At 41.5% G+C, this 11,936-nt stretch overlaps 1 protein-coding gene across 1 annotated transcript; it reads right to left on the reverse strand.

The window, feature by feature from the left end:
• Positions 1–396: 396 nt before the first annotated feature.
• LOC128804966 (uncharacterized) lies at positions 397–10,922 on the reverse strand. The gene is made up of 19 exons (XM_053973314.1): positions 10,835–10,922; positions 9,922–10,049; positions 9,105–9,248; positions 8,431–8,514; positions 7,730–7,897; positions 7,563–7,659; positions 7,248–7,471; positions 6,356–6,509; positions 6,073–6,281; positions 5,868–5,985; positions 5,494–5,699; positions 4,899–5,016; positions 4,178–4,347; positions 3,337–3,410; positions 3,131–3,258; positions 2,145–2,334; positions 1,584–1,725; positions 907–1,003; positions 397–584 (listed from the first exon to the last, which is right to left on the reverse strand). The coding sequence occupies exons 1-19, from the start codon at positions 10,920–10,922 to the stop codon at positions 397–399; spliced, it is 2,727 nt and encodes a 908-aa protein (XP_053829289.1).
• Between the last annotated feature and the right edge of the window lie 1,014 nt (positions 10,923–11,936).

Raw genomic sequence — 11,936 nt, forward strand, 5'->3', positions numbered from 1 at the left:
GATTTGACCCACCTAGGGAAGGCAACTTGACATTGCAGAGCCACAACACTCCTGCAAGAATCACAGTTTACAGCCTTCCTGTCAACAGCCACTACAGGATCAAGGATGTTCATCCCATCTTACTACAAAAAAACTCACATTCTTTTACTGACATTAAGTTCTCTGCAGTCCTTTGTTCATACAGAAGCTTAAAAAAAGAGCTTGAAGTGATTTACAATTAAGTTCATACTTGTTACCATCTTCCTCCCCTACTCCAAAACAGATGCTTCCAACTGCAAAGCAACACAAGTTTCAGGCATGTTAGCTGAGCAGACTAGGTCAGATGAAGACACAAAAGACTAAGAGTTTAATGCTATAGAGGAACAGAGAAGAACAATACAATAATTTAACTTCGAGTTACAGCCAATATTGGTTAACCGACCCTTTTCTCCATAGACTCTGATAATCTATTTTCCCAGTAGATACCACAGAAACAATTTTACTTGTGAATCTGGGCACCAGGCTGTGCTTGCTTGGGCCACCTAACTGCAACTTCATAAAATGAAGTAGTTCTTGTTTAGTCTGGCAGAAGTTGGTGCATTCACCTGCAGGCAGAAGAGAGGTACACACAAATCTGTTACCTTGCAGCAGCAGCACACTTGGTGTTCCAGTAGTGTAATTTAAGACTGACACCAACCTCTACTTATTGTTTTTCTTCCTAACAAGCACTGGTCCAGATGACACTTGCCCATGTGGATGTGCACTGTGGGCTGTAAGACATTTCAGCTTTTAATTCCCTGTACAGCATAATCTAGGACTAGAAGTCTGCAACCTGGCAAGATTAGTGAGAGCACATGCCAAACTGCTGAGCAAAAACACAGGAGAGACTTGAGACATGTGTAATGAGACTTGAGCCTGTTTTCTTACCAAATCTGTGTTTCCCAGGATTGCAACTCCTTGGACAAAAGATGTCTAAAGGGTCTTGCTTAGTGTTGCAGATCACCACACTGCAGTGGAAAAACAACTACAATACAAGAATATTTAGATTATTTAGGGAAGTCTTATTTGGAATCCAACATATACCAATCCCAAAGGATATGAAGGTGTCAAGGTGGGGGGTGGCCTCCTCTTCCAGGCAGCTAGTGACAGGACAAGGGGAAAATGGCCTCAAATTGCACTAGGAGCAGTTCAGGTTGGGTGTTAAGTATAAGTTTTTCACTGAAAAAGTGACAAAAGTAACAGCCTCCCAAGGAAAGCGATGGAGTCACTATACCTGGAAGTGTTAAAAAAATGAACAGATGTTGTACTTCACAATATTATTTAGTGGGCATGATGGTCATCAAAGACTACTAAACAGGTTCAGCAGCTTGAGAATCTTGGGGGTCTGTTCCAACCTGAACAAGGCTATAATTTTGTTCTGTGAACTGAACGAAATTGGATGGCCTTTATTCACTCCTCCCAGGGTGTTATGCCTTCAAGGAGGTGTCCTGCAGCCTCAGGCAGCACTGGCCAGCTGAGCCCTTACACAGCATTGGCTGCATGCACCACCCTGGGCTCACCTGTTGGGACTGCCAACAGCTCATGACAGAACAGAGACATCTGACCTGCTCTTGTAACGGAGATGTGCCCTGGACAAAGGTGAACATCCTCACTTCAAATCTCTTGAGGTGCTGAGGAAATTTTACTCTGAGGCTATAATTAACTTTGTGGAAGACAGTTCTGTAGGAGTCTTTGTTGTTTTCACACCTGTTTGGGGAAGTGAGAGAAAATATCTTTGATCTAAACCTTCAACCAGATCCTCAAACACAGCAAAGAGATGAAATACAGCAGAGCTTCCGTCTCCATTTTCCTTGGGCCATAGGGGAATGCATAGGATCTCCCCAGTTCATGATCTCTGCTTTTGGCCACATTCAGGGTTGCCTCTTGCTCTTTCTTTCCAGACAGAACTGTTAGCTAGAAGCACTTCTGGCCATGCAATTGTCCTGCTGCCCCCAGAAGGCACAGCCACTGTGCTGACACCAACATATGCCCCCATATGATTAGCAGCAATTGCCTCCAAGGTGATCGCTGCCACTTCCACCTCTGCCTCTTCCCTTTTCCTCCCACCTGAGGTACAGCACCTTGTGCTGAGCAGTTACCAAACAGAGGAGGGAAGCCTTCCTCACCCATGTATAAGGATGTGCCATTGGGGGAGGCTGTCCTGGCTTTGGGAGTTGGTAGCCCAACAGTCATCCAAGTTTAGGTCCAGTCTTGCATCTTTAGGCTGGAGCAGTTCAACTTCAAAATACAGAGCCTCGCTCAGGTATTTTACTACAGGATATTCTGATTCCTGGTAGGGCTCTGAATAGGATTTCTCTGCAAGAGAGTATTGATATTAGGAGCTTCTTTTTTATCGAGTAAGTATTCACAAACTTTCTGCTTCACTCTTTTTTCCACTACCATTTTCTCTGGCACAGTAATACTAAAACTTGGGACAGCGTACAAATGTCAAGAATTGATAGAATGGCAAGAAAGCAAGATCAGCAATGAAAGCAAAAATCTCAAACGTATTCCCTGGCTCTGCAGATCCAGAAATAAAACACTCCTTCTGCAAAAAGACATTAAGATTTTTATTCACAATTGTCTCAAAGGTAGTGAGAAGGGAAAATCAATTTTTAAAAAATCATAATGGCCATTCCAGTCATCGTGAGTGTTTGGTTCAGGCTTCAGTTAACCCTTTCTGCCGGCATAAGTACCACTTTAAAGCCATATTGCATCTTTGACACAGGTTACAACCATTGCAGTGAGTTGCTGAACCTGTTTAGCAACACTTCATGAGTTCATAGGAGAGAGAAGCTGGCATCACATTCATTACACAAAACTTACCTCATGCCCAGACAAAGCAGGAAAACCATACATGTGTCAGCAACACTAAGTCTGTTCCACTACAGATATTTGACCATTTATGTTGCATTTTGGAAGAGAAAACTCCTGTTAGAGGCCTTAATTTTCCACTTCATCCTTTGATACATTTAAAAGTCATCTAAAGATGGTGCTGGGGAACATTTTCTACACTGCCCTGCTTGAGCAGAGTGGATGAGTAAGATCAATATCAGGTCCCTTCTGGCCTCAGCCATTCAGTGATTTTATAGAGTCTAATCGTAGATGTTACCTTTGAAAAGCTTCAATGAAAGAGCGAGACAGCCAGACCCTGGCTTAATACTGGGTGGTGGCTTCTTCTTAGATTCATATCGAACATCAGCAGTCTGATCGACTGCATAAAAGCAGAGAAATTTCAATCTGAGAGAAAAGGTTTAGAATTAGATTTTTTACAGCCAAAATAACACATACAACCTTTTGTTAGGAAATGACACTTACTGGTATATGGGTATATCATTGCCAGGTCTGAGATAGAGTACCTCATTCTCATATGTCATAGTTGTGCTGTTGAACTGAAAGATGCACATCATTACAAACAGGACAGTCAGAGTCTGATTTGTGTTTGGCACAATATTTGCACCCCTCTGCTTGACTGCCAGATTGCACTGAGCAGAGTATACTTAGAAATAGGCAGAAATTACCAGACAACAACCCAATGCCCACTGAACAAAAGCTGACCATAGGTGACAGCTATGCCATAGTAAAGAAGAAAACTTATTAGCTTGAATACAACAGAACACCCTAGAAAGGGAGTGCATGGGTCCTGAGAAAAAGAACAGCTGTACTTATTTACTGAATCAGTGAGTACAATGAAATGCAAGAATGCAGAAACAAGCTGCATTTATGATGATCTGAATTTAGGCATGTTCTGATTATTTGTTATTTTGTTTGTTTTCTATTTGTACAGTATTTGGTGGTAGGAATAGCACCCACTCTAGTCTTTGGCCATGTAGTCATTAGCAATACCCAAAGAGCTTCTGCAAGGTGTACAAGTACATCTGACCAGCATAAACTCCCATTCAAGCCCACCATGAAACAATTCAGAGGTATTAAACTGAAGGCAAGTTTCAGAAAGCACCTCTGACCTTGAAAAAACATTTTTACTCAATAAGAAATTCTGCTCAACTGAATTTAGTAAGCTCAAAAAGAGTATAGATGTTTCTGGTTTCAGCTGTGACTTCCCTGCAGCTTGACCTCACCTCTGAACTTCTGCCAGGTCTGGCAATAATACATTGGTCTACCCCAATGTAGAGTAAACTTGATGTGACTGAGTCCTTACCTTCTTACTTGTTCCACAAGTGTTCACATTGAACTTGAAGGTTGCAGTCTTCTCTGTCACTAGACTGGGTTTGCACTGTCTGTCTCTCAAGACAAGCAAAGCAGTGTCCAGGTCTTCACCACCTACCAGTTTGATTGCAGTAATAATCACAGTGCCATTGGGCAGGCACTCTGAAAAAGAAATATACATTTTCACACAAATCAGGATTCAACCTCCTTTTGTAGCCTAACAACAAAGATGTTCTGAATGGATTTGTTGGCAAGTTCTTTTAGCAGCTCACAAGGAGCTCTCACTCTCTTCAAAAGGATTTTTCTAGCCAAGATATTCAATACATTTAATACTGATGAGTTGTTAAAACTCTTAGTATCTAGGGTTCTAGCATCTTTAGAATGACTGCTTTATATGCTGATTCTCCCCACATTCCACCAAAACACCCCACCTCATTCAACTCTCAAAACAACCACAAAAACCCTTTAAAAAAGTTTATTGATTTTGGAGGTGTGTGGGGAAGTGGACTTTCCCACTTCTGTCCCCTGTTCCTATACTAGGCAGGATAGCCACTCCAATGTTTAGTTTGATTTGCCTTGTGGCTTATTAACTGGTAGGAAATCTGACAAGAAAACAGTGCCACACAACTCTAAAACCTAGAAACATTTCAGACTGCATGGCTTAGTTTTGCAACTCAAATAGCATTAACAGCTAATCCCCAACATGCTATTACGTATTAGCTCTGAAGGTGAAAATATGCAGGAAACAGAGAAATCTCTCCTCTGGGCCAAGGTGATGTCATCCTTCAAGGTTAAGTAGAACGAAGCCTTTATTGCAGAGGTATGAAAGCCCTAGAGATGACAATCACAGATTAAACAAGAGAATAAAGATACACTGTTCAACTAAAGCATTCAAAAACTAAGAGGGCAGGTTATCACAAGCCAAAAATAATGGTACTTGAGAAAAGTCAAATCCACAGGATGTGTTTAAAAAGGATGTTTTTAATCCAGAAGCTCATACAGTGAGCTTTTTCAGTTCTTTTGCAAAACACTGCAATACAAACTCCATTGCATGCATAGTGGTCCTTAAAGATGCTCAGCCATAAAATAAATGCAGAATGTGTTTCTTTTTTTTCCCTTGCTTATTTCTGCCAACATTAACTATGGGAAATTAAAGTTTTCTTACAAGGGCAGAAAATAATCCTCCATAACACCTTTGAAGACTGTCTCAAAGAGAAGTTTTATTTTACTTTCAAGAATATACTGTGTCTTCTTGGCATCTCACAGCTAGAATATGCCTTTTTAATTGTTACATGTTGGCAGCCTTACCTCATAGCTCACATGAGGAGAAAGGAAAGGGACGGAGATTGCCAGGTGTGTGCCATTGTCGCTCAGAATGTAGTTGTACTTCTGTGCAGCCTCTTGGGTCAGGTGCCAGTCCGAGATGAAAGGTAGCCAGTTCTGGTCCACATTCCCATGAGTGATAATGAGATGAAGGTTCCTCCCGTCACAAACCCCTCTCGCACTGGGCAGTACTGCAAAACAGCCAAGAGTCAGCCAGCTGCCATCAGTTTAGTGCAGCTCCCTGGGACTGGCAGTATCCCTGGCTGAACAGCTCCCTGGGACTGGCAGTATCCCTGGCTGAAATCAGCCCAGCTCACAGCCAGGTTGGTGCAGTTTTGCCCAAGTTCCACAAAGTTTACCTGCATCTTTCACAGCTGACAGTGCAATTACTGGAACAACAAAGGTCTCACTTGATGGGTAGGTGATGAATGCGAGTGTGACATTCAGGGTGTATGCTCTCATGTCCTCTCTCATGTACTAGGAAAATCATATTTAGACATGAAAAATCACCAAGTGGTATCATAATTTCTATACTGTGGGATGCTGCAGTGCCTTAGTACACACCTCTTTTTTAACACTTGTTGCATCAAGTGGAACTTGAATTACATATGCTTTGCTTCCATTAGCATATCTGGTCCTGTGTATTAGGTAGCCATGCTGAACAGCTTCAGATACAGCCACAACAACCCCTTCAATGGTTAAGTTCACAAGCTTGACATCTGGGAGGAATGTTCCCACTGTTACATTCATTAGCCCTGCACTCAGATTTAAATCTGAAAAGGAACAAATAGCATTAAGCTCTTAACAGTACCAAAATCTTTGGTAAATTCAATGTTCAGCTACTTACTACTGGTTATAGCAACTTCCACTTGTTCAAATGGTGTTTCTATTTCCTTGATGATAGTATGTTTGGTTAGTCCCCATTTGTTGTCTTCCCACTGGTGTTCCAAGAACAGGTTGATGGTGTATCTTACCCCAAGCTGTCCATTGCTCACAGAAGTCTAGAATTCAAATTGGTACTCTTTAGTATGGCTTGATTTTGCATTAAAGTTATGTTGGAGCATCTCAAGGTCAGCTAAACCTACAGCCCAACCAATTGCTTTTTTTTGTTCAGGAATCCTGAATTCTTGTATCCCTGTTTAGATTATCTCAGAATACTCACAAGACTTCCTGTGGAAAATGATCTCCCACTAGCCAAGATTCAAAGCAGCAGGGGACTATTTCACAGTGAATAGGGTTACTTATGCAACCTCGCCAGAAGTTCAGTTGCTACATTTGCCCAGGACTCAGTTCACCCCAAGCAGCTAGATTTAGATGTGTAGTCCCAATGCATCCCAAGAGCACATGGTCTGCTGGACTAATGGGTTATTCCCATTCTCCTAAGTGGTCTGTGTAAAATACAACAGAACCCATGCATGCTTTACAATCCAGTTAGAACCATCTCTGAGGAGTATAACATCAGGACTAATAGGTGAAATCTCTGTGTTAACCTGATTAAATCATGAATCAATAGTTCTGTGTAGGATTCTGTCTACCTGTGCTTGCAAGAAAAGAAATTCTTCATAAAGTGGTGATTACAAATGCTATCTTTGGTCAGGGCTTCTGGAGTTTTTAACAAATCCTTTGTTCTCCCTCACTCCCATCTTTCATTTAAAAGGCAGGAGATTAGGAATTATTCCTGATCAGAAAACAAATATCCCAGAATATTGCTTGCATGGCACCTAATATAAGTCACCAACCTTGTAATAACCACCTTCTGCACCTATTGGAATCTTCATTGTAATAGCTTTTAACTCATTCAATAACACATATTTCCTGGAAGCCATTTCCTTGGCAGACAGTTTGTGTACATCCACACCAGCTTCCACAAGCACATCCTTAAAGCTAGTCATTCCAGCAGAGAGTGGTGGAATATACTTGGGAACAGTCCAGGTGATTGTTTTGTTCGTGTAGTCCACACCATCTTAGGGACAAGACATGAAAGCTGTCAGCTCACTGGTTGTGAGTCTGTCCCTGTACATTTTGGCATTGGAGCATGGTAGCACACTCCTTACCTACAGGACATGCCACAGCAGTATCCACCATCAGGATCACCCACTGGTATTTGTAAAATGTACTTGATCTCAGCACAGAAAAGGTCATTCCCTGATCCTGTAAGGAAGGCATCTGGTTAGACCTGCACAGCCTGGCAGCTTGTTGGGCCAAGAAAGAGCACACCAACCTCGACCAGCTGAACTTGGGCAGCAGTGTATGGCACTCGCAGCAGAACCCTGGAGTCTGTGGCGTTCAGTCCATAGCCTGCACTCCAAGCATTGCTCACAAGCAGAGCCCTTTTTTCTTCTGGCTGATGAAATGCTATTTGCCATATTGAGGCTTCTTCTGCCTTTGCCTACCCAGAGAAACTCATCAATAGTTTAAACATGATGTTCAAAGTAACAGGCTTATTGCATTGAATGATTTACTGTGTTGAACTGCCCAGCAGTTTTGTTGTCTTACTTTGAATTTTATTAGTGGGATATACCTCCAGCTTCCCCCACCTCATGCATAGAGGAAACTTTCCATATTAAGGGCAACAGAGAATAACTAATGGCACTAACTGCACTGTTGCAGACTCTGCACATACAGAGTTAAAGAAAAAAGCCTCCTCACAGTTTTTTTCTGGGCCATGGGGTTTTAGAGTTTTTTGTTTGCTTGTTTTTTGTACAATCTCTTGCCTGGGGAAGACTTGATTTCTTCCTTGGAGACACAGCCTACAGCTGTCTGTACTTCTAATCTATAAAAATATACTAAAACCACTTGAGACAGAAGTTCTGTTATTGCTACTTAAGTACTTTATGAAAGTATTGCATGGTTAAAGAAAAGAAGGATGGCTGTGCCAGAGGTAGCACTAGCTTTTGCTAGAAAGAAAATTTGTAGTTTTACTTCTGGAAATACAAGAGTCCAGTCCTCAGGTTCATCTTGAAGAAAGTCTTTTATAGTCTGTGGAACCTCCCTCCTGACAGAAACCTAAGGGGGAAAACCATCGGTAAGAGGTTTGCTGATAGCACTTATTTCCTTACCTTCAAGACCCTACAAGCCTTTTGCAAGGGAAACCAGCATTTCCTAGAGGGAGATGCCACCATGCCTGGTGATTCACCTATAGTCTGCTTGATTTCAGTTTCTTTTTATTTTCCACCTATCCTCTACTTTCTATTTCCACTTAAGTCCAGAGTTTGTTCTTGACTCCAATGACCTCTTCCAAGAGAAGTCCATTTCCCCTTCTGCATTCTTCCCCAGCAGGGAAACTTCCTTCAGGAGGTATACATTCCTGTTGTTTCAAATAAGATTTATTGGGCCAACATTCAGTGAGTTCGATCTACAAGCTTAACCTTTTTAATGTGGTTTTACAGCTTTATTAGCTATTACTGCTAATATAAGTTATACAATCATAATATAAATGTATCACTTAAGATGCATACTGTGCACTCATTAACAAGCTGCTCATGGTAGGGCAGTCTGAAGCAGACAATTCTAGGAATATGCATTGGAAACACAATCTAAGAGAGCATCTTGCAGTACCTACCTTTTTACTTCTAGCACTTTCCATAAGTACTTACCTCCATGTAGTTATTTTCACATATTATCTCTCTGGAACTCCACGGACCATAGTGGCAACTTGCACTTCTCAGATGATTTGTAGCATTGCTCATATCAGGAGTATGAGATGCTTTGATCTGTATAGTTACTGTGAACACATCTTTCTGCATGGGCAAATGGAGCATTTGCCTGTTAGACTGCTTTTCCCTAGCTGGGCACCACCTATCCTTGTGACCTTAAATTAAATTACAAAATACACCCACCAGACTCTGCACAGAAGAGCAACTCCATACTGAAGCACTATCACTTTCAAATTCATTAATGGCACAATATATATGCACATAGGTGTATAGTTACACAGCAACATAAATACTTTGGGCAGCAGGTTTGTTCCTTTTACATAGCCCCAAAATTGGACAAACAAAGGAAACAAATAAACCTAAGAGACAGCTGATTTTGTGTTTTATGACATAGTAACAGTGAGCCAGCAACCAAAGTTTTAGTTTTTACTGTGATGTGTCTCAAGACACTTAATATTGTTAGGGCAGATTGCAACACAGCTGCCAGATGCAAGTCCCTATTGTAATCCACAAGAAAATTGCTGCCCTTTAAGGGCACATGTGACATACTTCATGTGTTCATCTGTAGGCCCTCCAAATGGCAGTACCATGGAATATTCTCAGACCTCTGGATACATTTGAAGAAAATTATTATTCTCTGCTAACAGACACATTATGACACCTTAGTTAATGTCCATTAATAATTCAGTAATTTCTCACCTAAAGTCAGTGTACAAGAGCACTTTGAGCACAGTCAAAGTGTCTGTAACAGACTTACCTCTAAGTGAGAGTGGCAGCTCAGTGCAGAAGCACGGAGCTGAATGCTCCTCCAGGTGGTGTAAGCTACTGTATAGCCACACTGTGCTGCCATGGCCTCATCAAGCTCCCAGGCTGTGCCAGACTGATCTACAGGAAAACAGACAGCAAAGAACTGTATTAACAAGTACAACTCCTGCTCTGCTAACTCCTTGAGAAACCTGCTCTGGCATAAGAGGGTTTTTGTGTATGAGTAAAGATCTCTGAACAAAGATCACATTTTAAGTGGGTTTTGATGCAAAACCCACTTCTAGAAAAATGGATAGCATGGAGAGCTTTTTAAGAACAAATTTACATTTATACATATAATCTTAAAGGAGGTGTTTATATGCCAAAAGTATTATCACTGTGCCCTTCCAGGGCATTCTGTGGCACTTTTCACAGAAATGAACCACTTGCTGACTAAGTCCATAGCTAGAGGGCCCAGCTAATTTTTCTTAAACTTCAATAAGTATACGCCTCCACCAAGCTGAAGCCACTAGTGCAGAAATAAATAATGTTGTGCCAGTTTCAGCTAGTGAATTTTCAGAACAGCATGTATTGTTACTAAAAAACATTCTTATCACAAAGAAAATCCACCAGCTTTACCATGCCTAGAAACTACCATGTGCATTTCAATTTCAGCCCAAAGGTAGCAAAATCAGGTCTGGCTAAGTTGGCTAAGTCATGGCTAAGTTATCAAAAAACAAGTCGAGGTTTAGTATAGGTTACACAGAAATCAAGGTAGCAGTTGGGTTCACTTACAATGAGATCCAACCTACTAAGCACTATAACAGTAGAATAATCCAGGGAATTCTAGTATAGAAGCACCTCAGAGAATTTTAAGCATTTCACCATGTGTAATTCTCTCACCAAGTTCTTCTACATCAACTTACCAACAACAAAAAGAGATAAGTATTTGTCTTCAAAGTAGTCTGTACTTAGTGTTATCCTCAGAAGGTTCCCCAAGCACTCTGAACTCATGGGTCCTGTGTTGGATGCATTGAAAAGCTGATAAGATGCGGATTCAAAATAAGATACCAACAAATCTGCTATTTCCCAGATTGCTTTATAAAGTCAGTGTTGTGACAGTCATACATCTCTGGTCAGGAGAGGTGAGAGGTTGTGTTTATACTGGCAGTAATTCCAGGAGAAAAGCTAGCTCCAAAATTAGTATCCTATTAGTAATGGCCTTTGATGATTTGGCAATGCTACCTGCAACAGCTGGTCATGGAAATAGGATTTTGGAACACTGGGGCAGCCAGTGTAATACCTTTTTGACAATCTGAAAATGTCAAAGTTCCATACACTCCTGGAAAGAGAAAAAAAACCCAACTTCTAAACCAAAAAAATCCCAACCAACAAAACCCTACAAACCAACCACAAAGTGACCAGAGACTTCCACTTGTACCCCTTTATTCACAAGGGCCAAAAGCAGGTTTGGGTAGAGAGCAGCCACATAAGCTGTCCGTTAACCTACCCTGGTCACTTGCCCAAGTACCAGTACCAGAAGCCAGCTGGCTCATACTGGGAAAGGACCACACAGCAACAGAGAAAATGGCTTGAGAAGCTCCAGTCCCAAGCTATCACCACAGCATAAACCAGGCCATGGCTCCCAAAGCTCTTACAGGCAGGAGACAGGTACACACTGTCCGAAGTGTAGGACTAGAGACCACCGAAGGCTTCTCATTTGACATGCACATCTAATTAATGGGGATTTGTTGCTTCAAACAGGAGTTTCTATGGCATCATGAGCTAACACCAGCTATATCTTTTACAATAATGGTGCATTTTAAGAGCGGAGAGGATTCTTTTTCCTAGAGGGTTCAGCACTGTAGGCTGAAGTTTACTGGTGATGCAATTCCCACATCAGAGATGGTCATACTAAGGAGCAGCAGACAGATGCTGGTGAACATGACCCTATTCCACCCACACTCCAAGCTACCAACCAGATTCAGTGCAGAAGCTAGATAATTGCTACAAGCTGGATCAAACCTT

The sequence above is a fragment of the Vidua macroura genome, chromosome 3 (assembly GCF_024509145.1).
Source record: "Vidua macroura isolate BioBank_ID:100142 chromosome 3, ASM2450914v1, whole genome shotgun sequence".
Taxonomy (NCBI): domain Eukaryota; kingdom Metazoa; phylum Chordata; class Aves; order Passeriformes; family Viduidae; genus Vidua; species Vidua macroura.